This window comes from Artemia franciscana, unplaced genomic scaffold, assembly GCF_032884065.1.
Source record: "Artemia franciscana unplaced genomic scaffold, ASM3288406v1 PGA_scaffold_62, whole genome shotgun sequence".
Classification (NCBI taxonomy): Eukaryota; Metazoa; Arthropoda; class Branchiopoda; order Anostraca; family Artemiidae; genus Artemia; species Artemia franciscana.
The window spans coordinates 312953-335234 of NW_027062701.1; the positions used below are offsets into that span (position 1 = coordinate 312953).

The 22282-nt window shown below is 36.3% G+C and overlaps 1 protein-coding gene across 1 annotated transcript in view; it reads left to right on the forward strand.

Annotated features, from left to right (window-relative positions):
- Nucleotides 1-4546: 4546 nt before the first annotated feature.
- The window catches only part of LOC136042082 (sodium-dependent serotonin transporter-like), a 79948-nt gene continuing 62212 nt past the window's right edge, over nt 4547-22282 (forward strand). Inside the window, exons 1-4 of the mRNA XM_065726976.1 lie at nt 4547-4713; nt 14838-14948; nt 17901-18051; nt 19036-19170. Of these exons, the coding sequence (XP_065583048.1) occupies nt 14868-14948; nt 17901-18051; nt 19036-19170 (367 nt within the window). The 5' untranslated portion in view covers nt 4547-4713; nt 14838-14867. The remainder of the gene's footprint in view (nt 4714-14837; nt 14949-17900; nt 18052-19035; nt 19171-22282) is intronic.

Genomic DNA, 22282 nt, shown 5'->3' on the forward strand with positions numbered 1-22282 from the left:
TCTTGGAGAACAGGTTCCACGGATACTTTGGCAATTTAATGAGAGTCCAGAGGGCCCGGGAAAACACTGGGAAACAACGATATTCCCGGAGAATTATTTTCTGGTCGAAAATAATTTTAATTTTCCTTAATAAGGATTCGTCGAAAATTACGGCTTTTGTAGAATTTTGACAAGATAGGTTTTTTGCATATGCCTCGAATAATCAGTCTCGTACTTTCTTAATGTTTACTCAAAGCGGTAAAAGCACTTAGACAGTTTTACACCATTGTCTGTTAAGGATTTTGACTGAGACTAAAAATTCGCATGAAAACTGTTTAAGGCAAAAACAGTAAAAAAAAACGTGACTTTTTCAGATTATTTTGTCGGAGCTGCAAAGACGGGAACCTTTCGAATTACTTAATGCGAAAATGAAACTTGATTGCTGTTTCGATTGGTCCAAATTTAAATCCTGTTAAGGATTTTGACTGAGACTAAAAATTCGCATGAAAACTGTTTAAGGCAAAAACAGTAAAAAAAACGTGACTTTTTCAGATTATTTTGTCGGAGCTGCAAAGACGGGAACCTTTCGAATTACTTAATGCGAAAATGAAACTTGATTGCTGTTTCGATTGGTCCAAATTTAAAATAGTGTCTATTTTGGACGGAGCATTTTCTGAGCATCTATGTAAAACTAAGTTGCCAAATAAAATGTGTCAGATTTTGTATATAAATTCTAACAAATTTCCCCTGGAAAGCCAACCCCTGAAAACTTTCCTACCAGCAATAAATTCTTTCGTAGGAATTCCCCCACGAAAAATGTCGGTATATTTCCCAATGGCAGATACTATACATAAAGAATGGGCAAATTCCATAAATTGAAGGCCTTTCCCCTGGGACTCTGGGGTGTCATATCATCCCGAGAGCATATTTATAGGACCTTTCAACCAGTGGGGAATTCAGGGGGTCTCCGCCCCCCCCTAGACGTAGTGGTGTATTTGTGGTTGGGACCGCTTACTCAGGTTTGGGTTAAGAGAAAGGTTATTTTTTTGTAATTAGTTTTAATAATTGAGTTTTGATAAGTCTTTAATTATTAAGACTGTTTCGTTTTGCAAACAAGTTTGAAACAAGGTTTCTGTTACTTTGTGCGGTCTCTGTTAGATTTTACTAATGACGCTTACCGTCAAAAAGTATTTAATTAAATTTAAGTTACTCAAGGGCATCTGTCCGTATTACCACAAAATCCAACTGGGAGGCAAAAATCTTCATTGCATAATAACAAGGGGGGGGATTTAAAATCCTAACCAAGATTTGAAATTTGGATTGAATATATTAAAATCTCAAGATTAAAAAAAATTAATTAGAAATCTGCCACAACTTGAAACCCTGAGCATTTAAATCACCAATCTATACCTATCAAATACAAAATTACAGACACATAATTATTTGTTTTTTAAGGAATATTTCGACTCATATACTTAGTTTGAAGCACATAAGCCTACCTACATGCATCTTTATTAGATTTAATATTTTTCTGACGATTTTGGTCTTTATTCAAATATTTTAGGATGAATAGAAGAAGAAATACTAACGAAGAGCTCTAAACTGACAAGATTCTAGACTGACAGAACTAGCCATTATAAACAGTCGCCAAAATATTGCGGTAGGCATCGACCTTGCAATAAATAGATATGGCAGTTGTGGAAATACAGAAATAGACTTTTATTATAAACTTGTGAATTCTGTAATATGCGAAATACATAGAACTTTAAAAAGTGGAAAAATACGCTACGTTGTTATGTAAAGTAAAATTTTGATTAGTAAATTTTTGAGATTTCGTCAAAGTTGACACTGTTTATTAAAACACTACTTTTAAAAAGAAACGGTAATTAGTTAACGCTTTATTGCCTATACTTAAAACCCGCGTTTTACATTCCTTCTATGCATTTCTATCTCTTTGTTCTGTTTTTCTTGTTACACCCCCAAAAGAGCCAGTGTTTGATGTTTAATATATTTTTTTTGAATATACAAGTTATATCTTTATCCTCTTTTCCTACTCTTCATTACTATCATAGTTACTACATAAAGTTAGGCAACATGCTAAATGGTCTGACCTCTACAAATTGTCACAAAGAGTGCATGACCCCAAAAGGTGGTTCAAGACCAATCTTTTTTTGACAATATAAAGCTTAACTCACTCGCTACAGCGGTCAGACGTGCAAAGGCAAAAAAATATGCAGAAAATATTAAGTATTGCATTTTATTTTATAGATGGTGAAAAGCTTTTTATTTTTTTTATGGTGGGGTAGTTTTTATAACTTACTACTTTTTTTTATCAATATTTTTATACCATTTTAATTTCAACAGATTTAGAGACTTCCATTAAATTGCAGGTATTTCTTTGTTCACAAGTTTATCGAAGTAACCTATTATGCCCCCCCCTGAAGAAAATCCTGGATTCACCCCTGCTTTCAGCTATGCTGAACAAAATGGATCTCTAAAATTTTGATCGGACGACTTTGGAAAAGGGGTGTGGAGGGGGGCTAGTTGACCTTCAATATTTTCGGTCACTTAAAAAAAAGAAGTGGAACTTTCAACTGTTATTCAAATCACCACTCTCCTGATCCTCTCTGACTACTGGCTCGATACGACCACCCCTAGGAAGAACAAACATACAAAGCAAATAAACAAGTATCCGTGATATTCTTTCTGGCAAAAAGTACAAAATTCTACATCTTTACTGATAGGATCTTGAAACCTCTAGAATAGGGTTCTCTGATACGGTGAATATGAACATGATTTTCTTCACTTTTAGGGGATGTTTCCCTCGATCTTCAGAAATCCGGCAAATTTTTCACCGGCTTGTAGCTTTTGAGGGGTAACATTAAACTTAATACATCTTGTATATTTGGAATCAGCATAGAAAGCCAATTCTTTTGATGTATCTATTGTTATAAAAATAGCGTATTTTAGAGTTTTGCTCCTTAACTTAAACGCTCCTTAACTTTACTCCTTATTTTAAGTCCGTTTCCATGAACTGTTTGATAAGTTTAAAATTTGAACGCAGCACTGTGGCGAGAGTAGCAGTTTTGTAACTGGATGCTGCGCTAGCTTGGTATTTCGTGTAATAGCATCATCAGCGGTATTGCAAGAATAATTTTAATGAATCAAGCTTCATGAATCAAATATCTAATTACAAAAAGTGAATCAAATAAACTGACTAGTGGTATTTCCCTATCTTTATAGAACTAAGAAAAAAACTACGGTAGCGGTGTACTGAACATTGAGCTTGCTTAAATTTTTTCGAGAATTAAACTTGTTTTAGAGCCTTGTAAATTATTTTTTGTTATAGGCCACTTGATGATTTTCTACTCCTAGTCCTCTTTTCTTTTGCGACTTTGTATTTCCAGTAATGCTCTAGTTTTTTCGGAGTTCTACAAATATAAGGAAACATCAGCTTTTAAAGCTTTTAAATACATTTTATTAGATGAGCTGGCCAAATTCAGTCATGCCTGGCTAGCAGTAATAGAGCTAGTTAGTGCGCTTGTCTCCACTTTTTATCATCAGGTCATCAATCAGATCTCCGTTAAAGGTGGTCAAAATTAGCAGACAAGGGTAAATTTGTTTCTGGAGGGGGGTTAAACTGTTTTATCTATGAAGATTAAGATATATCTTCACATCCGTAACCAGACCGTTCGCCAGACGCTCAATACCCCGGAGAATCGTTCAGGGCCGTCGCATTAGTAACTGAAATAGAAACAAAACGCTTATTTGTAGAATTGTTTAATCCCAATCAAAGGGCAACTATAAAATGGAAATATACTTTTTACTCAGATGTAGTTGCAAGTGATGCTGTGCAACTTTAGTCACAACTCGTCATAGGACCATGCAACTAAAGACGTTAAGTGGCAATAAATATTTCATCTTGATTTTTTCTGCCACTATAAATAAGAATTTTGATATTTATCAAGTTAAAAACTAAAAAGCAAGCGCATTACAATTTTTGTTCAGATTAGAATTCCATCAAAATTAAAGTGTCAATTTATCAAAAGTGGCAAATGCTGTATTGGGAAGCTTTACTATTTTTTATCCATTGAATAACAAGCTATTGGGGCTTGTTTGATGAAATATACAATAAAATAAGTTCCAAAGCAGCTACGCTTCTATTACTACAACAGCCCAAACATCCTTGACAGTTCGACGTTTTCCAAAAGATTTACTGAAAATCTAAAACTGTCATCTGTAAACTTGGAATTTTTCCAATGTTGAAGTATTTTTTTTAGAAATTTGTATCTCATGAAAAAATGCCAGAAATATTGGCTAATCCTGAATGTTTGGTTCTGCAAAAAGAAAAGAGTCACGAGTAACGGTATGGCTAATTAATTTTGTATAAGTTTCAATTGTCATAAAACCTGTATAAATTCTACTTGTACCAAATCGATCATCGAAAGAAGATCTGATCTGAAATTTGTTTCCAGCTTTTTCAAGTTTGACCCCGTCTTTCTTTTTTTTTGTATACAAAGATACGATTTCCAGGCGTAACAGTTAAAAGCAAGCGCAACGGCAGAAATCGCTGTGATTGGTCGATCTTAAATCTTAAAGGCAGGTAAAACTATTTGAAATTGATGACTTGGTGCCAGCCAGAGTGAGAGAAGAGAGGTTTAGACGGTATGACTGGAGGGGGTGGCTATTTAAAGCTGTGAAGCTAAAGCAAAAGGACTTGCCACATATTTATGGGTAAGTGACACTTTCAAATTGTAAAAGAGTGAAGTCGAGGAAGTCTAAGTCGATATCCAAGAGTATCAAAGTTGGCAATGCCCATTACTAATTTCGGTCTTCGGTGTTGAATAAAATAGATCAGAGAACATGATAGTATATTAATGTAGAAAAGGTAGGCGGAAAAACATAAGTCGTTAGCAAAATGGGAGATAACTGGGATCAACACTTTGTTGATTTGCTAACTGTGCATCCCCCCCCCAAGAACCAGAATTTAAAGTAATGAGATTTCAGAATATTTATTTATACACGAAAATTTAGTGAAAAAGTTGAAAATTTCCAGTTAGAGTGGAAAAATGATATAATTTACAGTGTTCAAGAAGAATACGGAGCTCTTTAGCTCCTTATATTCAGGAAGATAGCATCATGTTCTATTGTGTTTAGGTACCAGAATTAGCAAGATATTATCCCGATTTTATATGTTTTCCGGCCCAAATATCAGCAATCGGCCAAATTTTTGTTCTATGGCAGAAATTGGCACTTCTTTATAGCATAATCTCTCTAATTCAAAAAGTGCTCTAGATCTTAAAGCATCCTTTCAAATTAGCCATCTCTTGACATTTTACGCCCACTGGTTCCTTATAATCACCTCTGGAAAAAGTAGCAAAAACAACAAAATAATAAACAAATAAACACGTATCAATGACCAACTTTCTAAAAAAAAAGAAAAATTTTTGTTATTTTTCATATCCAAATTATAACATCCGATAATAACGAAGTTGATGGTGTAAATTTCATGAAGACTACCCTACGTTAAGGGGTGTTTCCTTCCTTTCCTTATAATCATGCAAGCTAATAACTTTAAACTGATAACTTAAAACTCAATGCATTTTATGTATTTAGATTCACCGTAAAAATCGGAAACTTGTTACGTATTCAAATTATTATTAAAACTCTATATTTTAAAATTATGTTTACTGTTGGCACGGGTCGCTCTTTACTTAGAGTTCGTTTAACAAATTGATAATTAAAATAAAATGTGCAAAAAAATCAGGAAAATCTAGGACTTAGGTACCGGGGCAAAGGCCCCCTGTCCTGTCTTTAGTCATCTTTAAAGTTAAGTACTTTGCGCCGCACAGGAATACTGTAGTTTAACAATTTTTCTTACAGTTCACTTATGTAAGTCGTGTTATCACTCTTTTAACCCTATATGCTGTGCAAGCAGGTATTGGATCCTAAGAAGAACAAGAGCTAAGAGCTCATATGGCACTTGTGACGAGGTCGGAAGAGCCAAGAGCCAAGAACTCATATGGCATGAGCTCTAGCAAAATTCTAAGAATCAATAGATTGCTTTAAAAGGAAAATCAGAGGCTTAATGCCGGTTGGGATTTAAAATAAGAGCTCTGAGTCACGAGGTCCTTCTAAATATCAAAATTCATTAAGATCCGATCTCCTTCTCGTAAGTTAAAAATACCTCAATTTTTCTAATTTTTCCTCTCCCTTCAGCCCCCCAGATGGTCGAATCGGGGAAAACGATCAAATCTAAATATCAAAATTCTAAAAATTCTAAATATCAAATTTAATTAAGATCCGGTCACCCGTTCTTCAGTTGAAAATACCTCAATTTTTCTAATTTTTTTCCAAATTAAAAACCCCCAGCTCCCCCAAAGACAGCGGATCCGTACCAATTATTTCATTCTCGTATCTATAACTTGGGCTTATTCTTCCCATCAAGTTTCATCCCGATTTCTCCACTCTAAGCGTTTTCCAAAATTTCCGGTTTCCAAGATTTTTGTTTCCCCCCTCTAATCCTGTATGTCCCCGGATCCGATTCGAATTGAAAATGGAGCATCTCTGAGACATGAGATTCTTCTATATATCAAGTTTCATTAAGATCTGATCCCCCATTCGTAAGATACCTCGATTGTCGTGTTTTCCAAGAATTCTGGTTTCCCCCTCCAATTACCTTCAAACTCACCAAATCTGTTTGGGATTTAAAATGAGAGTTTTAAAGCACAAGATCCTTCTAGATATCAAATTTCATTAAGATCTGATCGCCCGTTCGTAAGTTAGAAATACCTCATTTTTTCTAATTTTTCGAAATTAATCCCCACCCAACTCCGGCAAAGAGACCGGATCCAGTCCGGTTATGACAGTCACTTATCTTGGACTTATGCTTCTTCTTTCCACCAAGTTTCATCCTGATCTCTCCGCTTTAAGCGTTTTCCAAGATTACCGGTCCACCCCCTCCTAATAACACTGGATCCGGTCGGGATTTCAAATAAGAGATCTGAGTTTTGGGGTCCTTCTATATATGAAATTTCATTAAGATACGATCTCTCTTTCTTAAGTTAAAAATGCCTCATTTTTTCTAATTTTTTAGAATTACCCCCTCCCAAACTCCCCCAAAGAGAGCAGACCCGTTTCGGTTATGTCAATCCCGTATATAGGACTTGTGCTTATTTTTCCCGCCAAGTTTCACTCTAAGCATTTTCCAAGATTTTAGGTTTCGCCCCCCCCACCCACAACTTCCCCTTCACCGGATCTGGTCGAGATTCAAAATGAGGGTTCTGAGACATGATATCCTTCCAAACATCATATTTCATTAAGATCCGATCACTCCTTCGTAATTTAAAAATACCCCATTTTTCTAATTTTTCAGAATTAACACACACACCCCCCAACTCTCCCAGAGAGAAGAAGATCCGATCCAGTTATGTCAATGACGTATCTAGAACTTGTGCTTTTTTCCCCACCAAGTTTCATCCCGATCCCTCCACCTTAAGCGTTTTCCAAGATTTTAGGTTACCCTCACAATTCCCCCTAATGTCAACGGATCCAGTCGTGATTTCAAATAACAGCTCTGAGACACGATATCCTTCCAAACTTCAAATTTCATTAAGATCCGATCACTCCTTCGTAAGTTAAAAATACCTCATTTTGTCTAATTTTTCAGAATTAACCCTCCCCCCAACTCTCCCAAACTGAGCAGATCCATTCCGGTTATGACAATAACGTATCTAGGACTTCTGCTTATTTTTCCCACCAAGTTTCATCCCGATCCCTCCACTCTAAGTGTTTTCCAAGATTTTAGGTGATCCAGAACCCAATGTCGCGGGATCTGGTCGGGATTTAAAATAAGAGCTCTGAGACACGGTATCCTTCCAAACATCAAATTTCATTAAGATCCCATCACCCGTTCGTAAGTTAAAAATACTTCATTTTTTCTATTTTTTCCGAATTAACCGGCCCAGTACTACCCCCCCCCCAGATGGTCAAATCGGGAAAACGACTATTTATAATTTAATCTGGTCCGGCCTCTGATACGCCTGCCAAATCTCATCGTCCTAGCTTACCTAGGGAAGTGTCTAAAGTAGCAAAACCGGGACAGACCGACAGACCGACAGAATTTGCGATTGCTATATGTCACATGGTTAATACCAAGTGCCATAAAAAACAAGAACGGTTTATCGCAGCCATCATAATACGAGGTAACCGGTTCATGGGTCCAAGTAAGAAAAATATCTTTTGCTGCGTTTTTAGCCATCACACCATTATCGAACACTTTTCTTATACAATACAACAGCGTTGAAACTGATGTAACACAACCATTTACAATGCTATTTTTACACTTGACTCAGATCCTTGTCGGGGGGGGGGGCTCAATCCAAAAGCTTAAAAAAAGTAGAAGGTAAAATTATGTTAAGGAGAAAATTGTCTTACGGTAGCAATGGTAAATAAAAAGATTAACTGGCTTTCAGCTTTATATCAATACTTGATATTTAAGCTTCCCATTATCAAAATTGAACCTTTGCTAAGCTAATCGATTAACCATACTCTTAACCTTTTATCTATATAAGCGTAAAACCACCCGAGTTATCTTAACTTTTTAATGGGATCCTAACCCCAAATGAAAGAAAAATGAAGCATTACTATTGATACTAAGAAATACCTACTTTAGAAGCTAGCTTTACGATCTTCATTCTGAGACACACCTAAATCTATTACTAAATCAAATCTAGAAAAGTATGAAGCTGAAAAGAAAATAATAACTCTTAATAGGGTCAATCAATAATAATGGATTAAGCATACCATTATCACTATCTAGGGCTGATTTGATATCTTTTATGGATATAAAATCTGGTTTTGTCCGGATTCAAAATTTCCATCTCCTCTTTTTATTTAAAACTCGCTAAAAGATCATCAGGTTTGGGAAACTTTAAGAACTGTTAGAAGCTAATCTGCAGTTGACAGTTTGAAAAAGAGACTTGTTCTAAGGGAATAGAAAGAAGGGGTTAAAGCTTAGAACTTCAATTAAAATTGTTTCTTTTTTTTTTTCATAAAATTTGAAAACTTAATTGGCCAATAATAAGAAGAAAACGAGATAATCATCCATATAAATTAACCTGAAATAGGATAAGGAGACTAAACTCATTAAACTAGTTCAGCTTATTGTAGATTAAAGCTAAAGTGATGCTTAATACGTAAATGGTTAATATTTTGGCAAAATATCTGAAGATCCTCTTAGGCATTAAAAAAAAATACAAATCAAGCTAAATTGAAAAAAAAAATCACAAAAGAACGACTAACCAAAGACAGCGATTAACACAAGTATATCCTGAAATCACAGCCTTATATATTACTACTACTACTACCATTAACTCACTGCAGCACCGAACCACCTGAGGCCAACACAGCTACGTACGCTCCTATTCCATTCCAAACTATTCAAAGCCACCCTCTTTACGCCCTACCAAGAAGTTTCATTTCCCTTAAATCTTTTCTTACAACATCCACCCACTCCATTTGGGAACAAAATGCTTTTTGTTTTGCCCTAGATGGTTGGTCAACAAGGACAATCTTTGTTAATCTGTCATTCTCCATCCGTAGTATGTCCTAGCCATCTCATTCTTTCTCGCATTATTGCCCTAGAAAGCGGGATCAAACCACACTATTCGTACAGCTTATTGTTCGTGATACGGTCAGTCAGTCAGGTTCCCAAAACAATCCATAGGCAATTTATCTGGAAAACATTTAGCAAATCCTCCTCCGTTTTTCGGAGTGCCCAAGCTTCAAGACCATATTTGACCACTGTCATCACTGTGGCTTCCAAAATTGTGGTAGCACCAAGCCGCCTGAGGCCAACACAGCTACGCACGCTCCTCCTCCAACCTAATCTATTTAAAGCCTCCCTCCCAGGAAGTTCCAATTTCCTTCAAATCTTTATTTATGACATCCTCCCAACCCAGACAAGGACGACCTGCTTTCCTTGTAGCTCCAGACGGTTGGCCAAAAAGGACAATCTTCGGTAATCTGTCATCCTTCATCCGTAGAACATGGCCTAGCCATCTCAACCTTTCTTTCACTATAGCCCTAGAAACTGGATTGAACCACATTTTTCGTACAACCTACTGTTTGAAATACGGTCAGTCAGCCGGGTACCCAGAACAATCCGTAGGCAATTTCTCTGGAAAACATCTAGTAAATTTTCATCTGCTTTTCGGAGCGCCCAAGCTTCAGAGCCATATTTGACCACTGTCATCACTGTGGCTTCCAAATTTCGAATTTAGTTCGCAGACTTATCTTCCTATTCTTCCAAACTTTTTTTTAACTATGAAAAACGCCATGGTCCTTTGCTATTCTACTTTTAAAGTCTTCACTGCACTCACCATCTTCACTAATAATACTACCTAGATAAGTGAGGCTTTCAACTTGATCAAGCTTCTCATTGCCCAACATCACCTCTTCATCTTCACTTATTCCTAGTCTTAGTCTTCTTGAAATTAATTTCCAAACTTATTCTTGCACCCTGAACTCGCAAAACCTCTAAAAGTTCATTCATATTACTGACATTTTCATCTAGAATGCTTAAGTTATTAGCATTATCTAAGTCAAGATGAATTTTGCTTCCCCAATTGATTCCGTGTTATCCCATTGCCTTTGCTGTATTCTTTTGGACATGGTCCATCAAAATGATCCATATAAATGCGGAAAGAAAGCAACCCTGCTCAACTTCTGATTTAATACGAAACCAGCTACTAGCCTTATTTCCTACCGTTTCCGCAGCAATATTATTATCGTACATAGCACTAAGTACTTTAATGCATTTATCTGGTCTACTATGTAAGGATAGGAGCTTCACTAAAGCTTTTCTATCTGCTGAGTCAAACGTTTGATCATAATCAACTAAACTGAAGACTAAAGGTATATGATTGTTTAGGCGATCTTCAATTATTAACATAGGAGTGAAAATCCGGTCGACGCAGCCTCTGCCCTTCCTAAGACCAAACTGTTCTTCCCTTAAGCTTTATCTATAGCATATTTAATTACCATAATTACCACACTCACTCTTATCACCTTTCTTATGGAAAAATTTAATTAGAGTTTTCCTAAAATCACTAGATACTTCCCTCTCTTCAAAATCATATTCATAATCTTCAGTAACTTATCTCCAACCTCACAACTACCGTATTAAAAAAAACTCACTTCCCACAATATCAGCACCTGGGGAATTGTTATTTTTCATTCCTTTTATTACTGTTACAAATGCTTCGTTAGAAATAAATCTTCTTTCACTTCCAAAGTTTAACGTACTTTTCATTTTTTTTTTCTATATCTGTTTCTGTAACTCTATCACGGTTGAGCACATTCTCAAAATGTTCTGCCCATCTCTCTTTAACTCTTTCCTGCTCAGTAATTGCGGTACCATTCCTAAGTTTAACTGAACAGGTCCAAACTGACTATTCACTCTCAATTTATTAACATGCCAATTCATTACCTTTCTTCCCTAAGTTAGCGACCTCACAAGTTATTTTTATAAAATTATTCCACTGTCAAATTTTAAGCTCCCCAGATTATTATCCAACTTCTCCTGAAAAATTTCCCTCGAATTCTCATCCTGGAGATAATCAACTTCAAAAATTCCCGGAAGGTAGTTAGACTTCCTAAATTTCAGCTTTAAACTTAACCCTAGATACTACTAGATAGTGATCTTTACTTTTAACATCCATAACAGCACTCCTATATACCTTAGTATATTGGATTGATTTTGTCAGTCATCAGTTTACAATAACATAATTAATAAGGCTAGCGGTCTTACCGTCCCCTGAATACCATATTAAATTATAGGCCATTTAATGACAAAATACTGTATTGGTTCTTGTATAATACTAGATTGTTATGTTCACAAAATTGCAACAGGATGATACCATTAATGTTTTCTTTTCTTTCATCAAAGTTACTTAGGCTAGGATACCATCTATCCATATATTTACCAGTTTCGGCATTAAAAACCCCTAATAATAATACCTTTTTTCTAACTGGGACCCTGTCTATTTGTTCCTTAAGCATTAATTAAAATTCATCCGAGTTACTACTATCTCTATCAGGTGTCTCTACAGGTGCATTTACAACTATGACTGATACCCCGCATTTTTAGTCATAAAATGAGCGACTAGCATTCTATTATTAATACCTTCCCAACCTAAATAAGATTTGGAAGATTCATTATCCATCATGAGTCCTACTCTTCACCTATGCATCCCATCCTTCCTACCCGAGTAAATAAATTCTATGTCAGCTAATTTCATGTTTCCTACCCCTGGGAAATGAGTTTCTGAAACTCCTGACAAGTCCAGTTCGAAGTGTCTGAATTAGTGAGTCAAAATGTAAATACAATAGTTGTGTTTTAACGCCGTAACATTCCAAGTTGAAATTTTCATATTTTAAAATCCTTGAAATTATCACGACCTTAGACAAAGCAATGATCCCAGAACCCGCACAGGACGGGGGCTAAACACGTCTTCTCTAGTCTACAGCATAAAAAACTATTTTTAAGGATAGCTTAAAATTCTGAAAACGTTGAACACCTATTGCTATATAGAACTATGATCAGGTTTTTTTTCAAATTACATGTCTTTTAAAAAATATTGATTTATATGTACACTATCAAACAGTTCGTGGTAACGAACTGTAGTAAGGAGCGACCCGGCTCAATAGTAACCGAAACTCTAAAAAATGGAATTTTGATAACAATAGCTACATCAAAAGAATCGCATTTTAATGCTGATTATAAATATATAAGTTTCATCAAGATCAGTTACACCCATCAAAAGTTACGAGCCTGAGAAAATTTGCCTCATTTTAAAAAATAGGAGGAAACACCCCCTAAAAGTCATACAATCTTAACAAAAATCACACCATCAGATTCAGCGTATCAGAGAACCTTATTGTAGAAGTTTCAAGCTCCTATTTACAAAAATGTGGAATTTCGCATTTTTTGCCAGAAGACATATCACGGATACGTGTTTATTTGTTTGTTTTTTTGTTTGTTTTTTTTCCCCAGGGGTGATCGTATCGACTGAGTGGTCCTAAAATGTCGCGAAAGGGCTCATTATAACGAAACTTAAAAGGTCTAGTGCCCTTTTTAAGTGACCAAAAAAATTGGAGGGCACCTAGGCCCCCTCCCACGCTCATTTTTTCCCAAAAGTCACCGGATCAAAATTCTGAGATATCCATTTCATTCACCATAGTCGAAAAACCCGATAACTATGTCTTTAGGGACGACTTACTCCCCCGCAGTCCCCGTGGGACGGGCTGCAAGTTACAAACTTTGACCTGTGTTTACATATTGTAATGGTTACTGGGAAGTGTACAGGCGTTTTCAGGGGGATTTTTTGATTTAGGGGGGAGAGTTAGGGGGGATACGTGGGAGGATATTTCCATGGAGAAACTTCTCATGGGGGGAGATAATTTCAATGAAGGGGGCGCAGGATTTTCTAGCATTATTTGAAAAAGCAATGGAAAAATAAAAATGAAAAGTTTTTTCTATTGAAAGTAAAGAGCAACATTAAAACTTAAAGCGGACAAAAATTATTACGCATATGAGGGGTTTACCTCCTCGTTATACCTCACTCTTTACGCTAACGTATTTTTAGTAATTTTAACTATTTATTCTACGGCCTTTGTGATTCAGAGGTCATTCTTAAGGAATTACAAACGTTTGTAAAAAATTAAAAGTTCTAGTTGCTTTTTAAAGTAATCAAAAACTTGGAGGGCAGCTAGGCCTCTTCCCTCGCTCCTTTTTTCTCAAAATCTTCCGATTAATTGCAATTAATGAATATGCAAATTTCGTTTTAATTATTTATGTGCGAAGAGCCAAGATCAAAACATGCATTAATTCAAAAACGCCCAGAAATTAAATAAAAAAAAAGTTTTTTTAAATGACAGTAAGGAGCAACATTAAAACTTAAAAGAACAAATAATCCTCAAAATGTTTTATGTGGACACCATGCAATAGGCGCTCTTTATTACTTATTACAATTTTCAGCTTAAGATGGAAAACGTTTATCTCTGCTCCCTAAAACTTCCATCGTCAACCACCCACAAAATTGAACGAATGCATCGTCTTAGGATCAGATATTCAATGACACCTACTTAATTTTTCCTAACATTTTGCTAAAACTTATACACTCGGTTTCTATCGATTCACGATCAATTCACGAGTGATTTTAAAATATAAACAAGAAGATCTCTTGAAGTGACCCTATACCAACAATTAATGAAATCCGAAAAGTATAGTCAAGTGGTAATTGCAATTGTTTTATTTAGTGATTACCTTTCAAAAAATTGTTCTACGAATTTTTTGCCGAAACCATATACATCTAAATACTCCTTTCATTATGAAGTGCAGTGATAAAAATTTCAAATTTAGCTGCATGAGTAGGGATTTACAGAGCACTATTACTATTATTTGTAACAATTTCTGTGCATAGAATTTTCATGTCGTTCATTATTTTTCGCTTGAAGTAACAAAATAATTATGTTAGTTTACTGCTCAATTGTAAATTTTGCTGTTCTTTATAATTGCTTGCGAGGTTTTACGATCTCAGTTGCTCTCATGCTAACAACGAAAAATATATCTATTATTCCTTTTTTAGAAGTTGTCTAGCTGGTTAAGTTGCATTGATTATGTCTTATCATAATGTTTCAATATCCAGTCAAAATTATAATCGTATTACAAAACCATTATTGTGTTAAGATGTTACGCTGGCAGTTCGATTTTATAGACATGTAGTAATCTTAAAGTTTCTTCAGTTTTCTAATTGCTCAAATATATTCAAGTAAATTTTTGAATGATGTTACAGGTTACGGTACTGGCATAGTGAGAATTTCAAATGGCAATATCCATGCCTGGATCAGAAAATGAAGAGACAAAAAGCAGCAGCTCTGATACGTCCCAACTAGAAAGGTCTAAGGTAGGTTATTTTCAAATTTATTATTTAAAAAAGTAAAAATCATTGCAGTCAGCAAAGTAGCGTTGACTTACTAAAAAGCATTGTTTTCCATATTCATTCCATCCCCGATCACATTACAAAGAGCCAATAGTCGGAGACATTTGGGAAGATGCTCATTCTCCTATCCATTGCCTTTTTCCCTCTACCATTCCCTGTTGCATTCTGACAGAGTTTTAAAACAGTCATTTTACTCAGAATTGTCCAAAAAATCTAAATTATGTACCTGCAAGAGGCAGATATAATAGAAGCAGCCTAAGGGACAAACGCCCCCAATTAGGAGGTAGGCTCGTCCTTCACAAATACATTCTAATAGACAATGTGGTCATGTTACTACTACTATTACTAGTAACTCACCGCAGCACCAAGCCGCCTGAGGCCAACACAGCTACGCATGTTCCTCCTCCTACCCCAATCACGGGTACATTACAGCAGGATTTTGACTTTACAAATAATATTGGCCTGTTAGATACAGATAAAAACAGCTGCCAGAGTGTTGAGCAAATTATCAGATAGAGCTGAGTAATTTGGGCCGCATATAAACGTCTGAAAACAAACGACATGTCAACGACCAGCTCGCCCATGAATACAGGTGAATTGTAAATACAAAGACGATTCATAAATATGCAGTGGCGACTCTGAGAAAGAGCAAAGACCCACATAACTATGGCAAGTTCAGTATTCCCACAGCTTGTTCCTGGACGTCAATCAAATTCTTGGTCTAGCTGAAACAATGTTTATTCCGTATTAACGTTCCGTTAGTCCTAACTTATGTAGCTGAGCACCTCAAACTTAAAGATGAGCAGAAGAAGTGTTTGACTCCTTATCGAAAAAAACGCGTTTGACAGATGCTAAATATGAAGTGTACGGTCAGGTAAACCAACATGGGAAGTCATCTATACACGAAGCAGACAGACGCATCTCAAGTGATCTGACACCGAAGATGGCGCTATCTCGGTCATGTAATCAGTCTGCCAGAATTCACTCTAACTAGCTTGCTTCTCCAGTGGCAGCCAGAGGGTAGGACATACGAACGAGACTAACCTGCCACCCACGCAAGTGTAATCTCAGAGTGAGAATGCAGTGTCTATATTTTTGCGTATTTACCCAATGGTTGGAGAATCTTCACTCACACCTTGGGTACCTTTGGAGATGGAGGAGGAGTTAAAGTAAAAGATAAGGTAGTGCTGGCTCAAAATTCCAACAGTTGGTGGTAACAAACTGCAAGCAAGGTGCGACTCAGCACAATAGCAACCGAAACTCTAAGAAAGAGAATTTCGATAACAATGAATACATAAAAGATTGGCTTTGTATTTTGATTCTAAACATATACATAAAATTCATTAAGTTCAATGTTGCCCATCAAAAGCTACGAGCCTGAGAAAATTTGCCTGATTTTTAAAAAAGGGAGGAAACAACCCCGAAAAGTCAAGCGATCTTAATGAAAATCACACGATCACATTTAGCATATCAGAAATTCTACTGTTTCAAGATCCTATCTCCAAAAATATAGAATTAGTTATTAATTTTTTGTTGCTAAAACAAAGGTCATTTTTATTCCATTTTTTCCCCAGGAGTGATTGTATTGAACCAATAACCCTGTATTGAACCAAAAACCAAAAGATCTAATCCCATTTTTGACCGAGAAAAAAACTGGAGGGCAGCTATCCCCCTCCCACACCCCTTTTTTCCCCAGAGACATCCGGCCAAAATTTTGAGATAGCCATTTGATTCAGCATAGTTAAAAGGTTCAATAACTATGCCTTTAAGGGTAACAAGACCCCCATAGTCCCTGGGGAAGAGACTGTAATTTACCCATTGTTCCTTCTTCCATTGTCCATGCATAGTATTTGTCATTGGTAAATATACGGAATTTTTTTAGGGAAATTTTCTGTGGTGGAGGATGGTTTCAGCGGGGAGAATTTTCCAAGGGAGGAAGGTTCCTGGGAGAATTTTCTAAGGGAATTTTTTACACGGGAGAGGGAGGTGTATTTCCTAGCTTAATTTAAAAAAGACAATCAGAAATTAAATAAAATAAAATATTTTTTTCATAAGAAAGTAAGGAGCAAAACTAGAATCATCCCCTCCTCAACCCTCACTGTTTGCGCAAAAGTTTGGATTTTGTCACAGTTCTTAGGAAAGACTGCTCAATCATAAGCGGAGACGAAAACGAGCGTCTCTAACTTCCTTTAACTTCCTTTAACTTCTAACTTACTTTAACTTCTTCTATCACCCAGTGCTTCTTTTCCGACTAGTTACAGGGTCTATTCAAGGTGCGAATCATTTTTAGCATAAAGCGTTAACTTTCTGATGAGACACAGATAAAGTTGTCTGAAAGACCTTTGGTCCTGTCTCTCCTCATTCTCCACATAAATCAAAGATTTCCACACATTATCCCTGTAGTTTCTTTTATTTAGTACATCATTCACCTATTTTTTACATTTCCTTCGAATTTTTAACCCCCCCCCAACACTGAAACATACCTGATTGCGGTTGACTAGATCTAATTGGAGGAGTTCTGCCTTAGTTTGGGAGAAAATAACCTGGGGACAAGCGCAGCCACTGCATTAAGAACAATACCAAGATATCACAAACATCAAAATTAACATAATGAAGTTTTTTCCAATAACAAACAATTTTTTGAAATAACATCGATTTGAAATATTTTAAATTTATTAGGTTTTTTTATTATTAGGTCTTATTATTAACAGCTCAAATAGTTTAATACTATTTTCTGTTCACACGTCTCTTAGTGAATATGAAAAGTAGTTCGTGCTGTAATTAGACTTTTAGAATGCTCCTCGGCTGACGCCAGGAATGCTAAGTACTATTTACAGTTGAGTTGCCTTGTAAAATTTAATTGAATAGTAAAAGTGAATTATTTTGCTGATGAGTTTTCACTATTTTATTCCCCAGTTGGACATACAGGATTCTCCTATCCGTCACGGTGATGAAGAAAGAGAAACATGGGGGAAAAAAGTGGAATTCCTACTCGCTGTTATTGGATTCGCTGTCGATCTTGGAAATGTTTGGAGGTTTCCTTATGTTTGCTACAAAAATGGCGGGGGTAAGAGCTATGATTATCTATTATAATAAAAAAAGCGTTTTTTACAGTGAGATTTTGTAAATTAAGTCTTAAAAAGTTTCCAATAAAATTAACATTTCACAAAACAAAATTTTCAAACAAAATTTTAAAATACAAAAATACAAGGAAATTTCTCCTCTATTTCATAATTATTTTCAGGCTCAAAAATTTTCCCACTCTATTAGACAGCCGTAAGTAGGCAGGATAAGCAATCAATTTTTGTCATAAAAAAGAGTCACAGTAAACGATTATGTGTCAATTTTTTTGCGTCGTGACTTAAAAATTACTTGGAGTTAACTGATTTTTAATCACTTGGAAAACACAACAGAAATCAGTAAAGTGAATTATTAAATTTTTTTTTCATCTACTTGGATCATGAAAGCTCCCATAAACTATTGTTTTTTTTTTTGCATTTTTCCACCAAAAAAAATCGCTCCGTTTAATGTTTCCGATCGGAAAAAAAGGACATTTTTTTTTTACTTCTATATCTATATTTGTCTCTTATATTTATCTCTTTTAAATCTTATTTTCTTTCCTTTACTATTAACGATACTCAAATAAATGATAAAAAAAAGCTGGCGTGCAAAATGTCAAATCTTTTCATGTGGGTGGATATCGCAAATTTTTTTCAGGAACAGGGCCAGAAAATGTTTTTTTTTTTTTGTCAAAATGTTTCAAATTCACCAGATGGGATCTACTGGACCATAGGGATCTATATAGGGATCTCCTAGGCTATAGAGTCATTACAAAAAAGTACAAAATAGATGGATGAAGTAGATGGCTTCCTGAAAAAGGCGTAGTGACATACAGTTTTTAAGCCTAGAGGGGAAGCTGGGATATTGTATAAAATATATAGTTTATCTTTTCTTTAAAAGTTTTATTTTTCCAAAAAAAAAGGTTTTTTTAGAAAAGGTTTGAAGACAAAATTTCTTTTTCCCAACATTCAATTAAATTTTCAATTTGCAGGTGCGTTTTTAATTCCCTACATGGTAATGCTTATATTTGGGGGCCTTCCATTATTTTACATGGAATTAGCATTAGGACAATTTCATCGAAGTGGATGCCTGACAGTGTGGAAGAAAATTTCTCCTGCTTTGAAAGGTATCTTTTCCAACATGTATATTTTCGTGCCTCTTAATTAAACAGTGATTGATCTTGTATGTCGGTGATAATTAAAAGAACACAAATAAGTGTCTGTAACCTAGGATTGTTTGAAAGATAGTTTACGTCCATAAGAATTTGGTAGAAAAAAATAGCCTGTTTTCACAGTGAGGCTTCTTTTGAATATGAAGCCAAAAGTGAACAGCAAATAAAAACCACACAAGAGCTTAGAACTGAAGAGAAACTGAAAAGCTGGATAGGTTTAATGGTTTTGAGCCAAAAACGTTCAGATTTAATAATTACAGCATATTTTACAACTAAGTTCGAATTATAACAGTTCTTAGCTAAATAGTAAAAAACAAGAGCTAAGAGCTCATATGGCACTTGTGACGAGGCGAGAAGAGCTAAGAGCCAAGAGATCACATGGAATGAGCTCTAACAAAATTCTATGAATCAATAGATTGATTTAAAAAGGAAAATAAGAGGCTTAATGCCGGTCAGGATTTAAAATAAGAGCTCTGAGTCACGATGTCCTTCTAAATATCAAAATTCATTAAGATCCGATCACCCACTCGTAAGTTATAAATACCTAATTTTTTCTAATTTTTCCTCTCCCTTTAGCCCCCCAGATGGTCGAATCTGGGAAAACGACTTCATCAAGTCAAATTGTGCAGCTCCCTGACACGCCTATCAATTTTCATCGTCCTAGTACGTCCAGAAGCACAAAACTCGCCAAATCATTGAACCCCTCCCCCCAACTCCCCCAAATAGAGCGAATCCAGTACGATTCTGTCAATCACGTATCAAGGACATTTGTTTATTCTATCCACCAAGCTTCATCCCGATTCCTACACTCCAAGTGTTTTTCCAAGATTTCCCCCTCCAACTCCCCCCAGTGTTAAACGATCTGGTCGGGATTTGAAATAAAAGCTCTGAGACATGAACTCTTTTTAAAAATCAAATTTCATTAAGATCCGATCATCTATTCGTAAGATAAAAATACCCCAATTTTCACGTTTTTCAAGAATTCCGGTTTCCCCTTCCAACTCCCCCCAACGTCACAGGATCTGGTCGGAATTTAAAATAAGAACTTTAAAGCACAAGATCCTTCTAAATATCAAGTTTCATTAAGATCTGGTCATCCTTTCGTAAGTTACAAATACCTCAATTTTCAAAATTACCCCCCCCCCCTCCAATTCCACCAAAGAGAGCAGATCCGGTCCGGTTATGTCAGTCACGTATCTTAGACGGGTTTTTATTCTTCCCATCCAGTTTCATCCTGATCTCACCGCTTTAAGTATTTTCTAAGATTTTCGCCCCCCCCCCCAACTGGCCCCCCAATTATGCTTGATCCGGTTGAAATTTGAGATCTGAGTTACGAGGTCCTTCTAAATATGAAGTTTCATGAAGATCCGATCACTCCTTCATAAGTTAAAAATACGTCATTTTTTCTCATTTTTCAGAATTAACCCCCCCCCCCCACCAATAGATCGGATCCGTTCTAATTATGTAAATCACGTATGTAAGACTTCTGCTTATTTTTCCCACCAAGTTTCATCCCGATCCCTCCAATCTAAGCGTTTTCCACGATTTTAGGTTCCCCCACCCCAAACTTCCCCCAACGTCACCAGATCCAGTCAGGATTTAAAATAAGAGCTTTGAGACACGATATCCTTCTAAATATCAAATTCCATTGAGATCCGATAACCCGTTCGTAAGTTAAAAATACCTCATTTTTTCTAATTTTTCAGAAATTAACCCCTCCCCCAACTACCCCAAAGAGAGTGGATCCGTTCCGGTTATGTCAATCATGTATCTAGGGCTCGTGATTATTTTTTCCACCAAGTTTCATCCCGATCCCTCCACTCTAAGTGTTTTTCAAGTTTTAGGTTTCCCCCTCCCAACTCCCCCCAATGTCACCAGATCTGGTTGGGTTTAAAATAAGAGCTCTGAGCCACGATATCCTTCTAAATATCAAATTTCATTGAGATCTGATCACCTGTTCGTAAGTTAAAAATACCTCATTTTTTCTAATTTTTCAGAAATAACACCCCCTCCCCAACTATCCCAAAGAGAGCGGATCCATTCCGTTTATGTCAATCATGTATCTAGCACTTGTGTCTATTTTTCCCACCAAGTTTCATCCCGATCCCTCCACTCTAAGTGTTTTTCAAGTTTTAGGTTTCCCCCTCCCAACCCCCCCCCCCTCATGTCACCAGATCCGGTCGGGATTTAAAATAAGAGCTCTAAGACACGATATCCTTCTAAACATCAAATTTCATTGAGATCCGATCACCCGTTCGTATGTTAAAAATCCTCATTTTTTCTAATTTTTCAGAATTACCCCCCCCCCCCCGCCCCAACTACCCCAAAGAGAGCGGATCCGTTCCGATTATGTCAATCATGTATCTGGGACTTGTGCTTATTTTCCCATCAAGTTTCATCCCGATCCCTCCACTCTAAGTGTTTTCCAATATTTTAGGTTTCCCCCCTCCAACTCCCCCCAATGTCATCATATCTGGTCGGGATTTAAAATAAGAGCTCTGAGACACGGTATCCTTCTAAACATTAAATTTCATTAAGATCCCATCACCCGTTCGTAAGTTAAAAATACTTCATTTTTTCTTTTTTTCCGAATTAACCGGCCCAGTACTCCCCCCCCCCAGATGGTCAAATCGGGAAAACGACTATTTCTAATTTAACCTGGTCCGGCCCCTGAAACGCCTGCCAAATCTCATCGTCCTAGCTTACCTAGGGAAGTGTCTAAAGTAGCAAAACCGGGACAGACCGACAGACCGACAGAATTTGCGATCGCTATTTGTCACTGGGTTAATACCAAGTGCCATAAAAAGGAAGGAAGCATGAGTCCAAATCATTTTAAACTGCGTAAAAGTAATGAAACATTAAACGTAGCAGCTCGTGATGAGAAGGCAACGTGTGAAGATAACGTATACAGAGTAGACATGAGCTAAGAGCTCATATGGCACTCATGACGAGGTTGGAAGAGCCAAGAGCCAATAGCTCATATGGCATGAGCTCTAGTAAAATTCTAAGAATCAATAGATTAATTTAAAAGGAAAATCAGAGGCTTAATGCCGGTCGGGATTTAAAA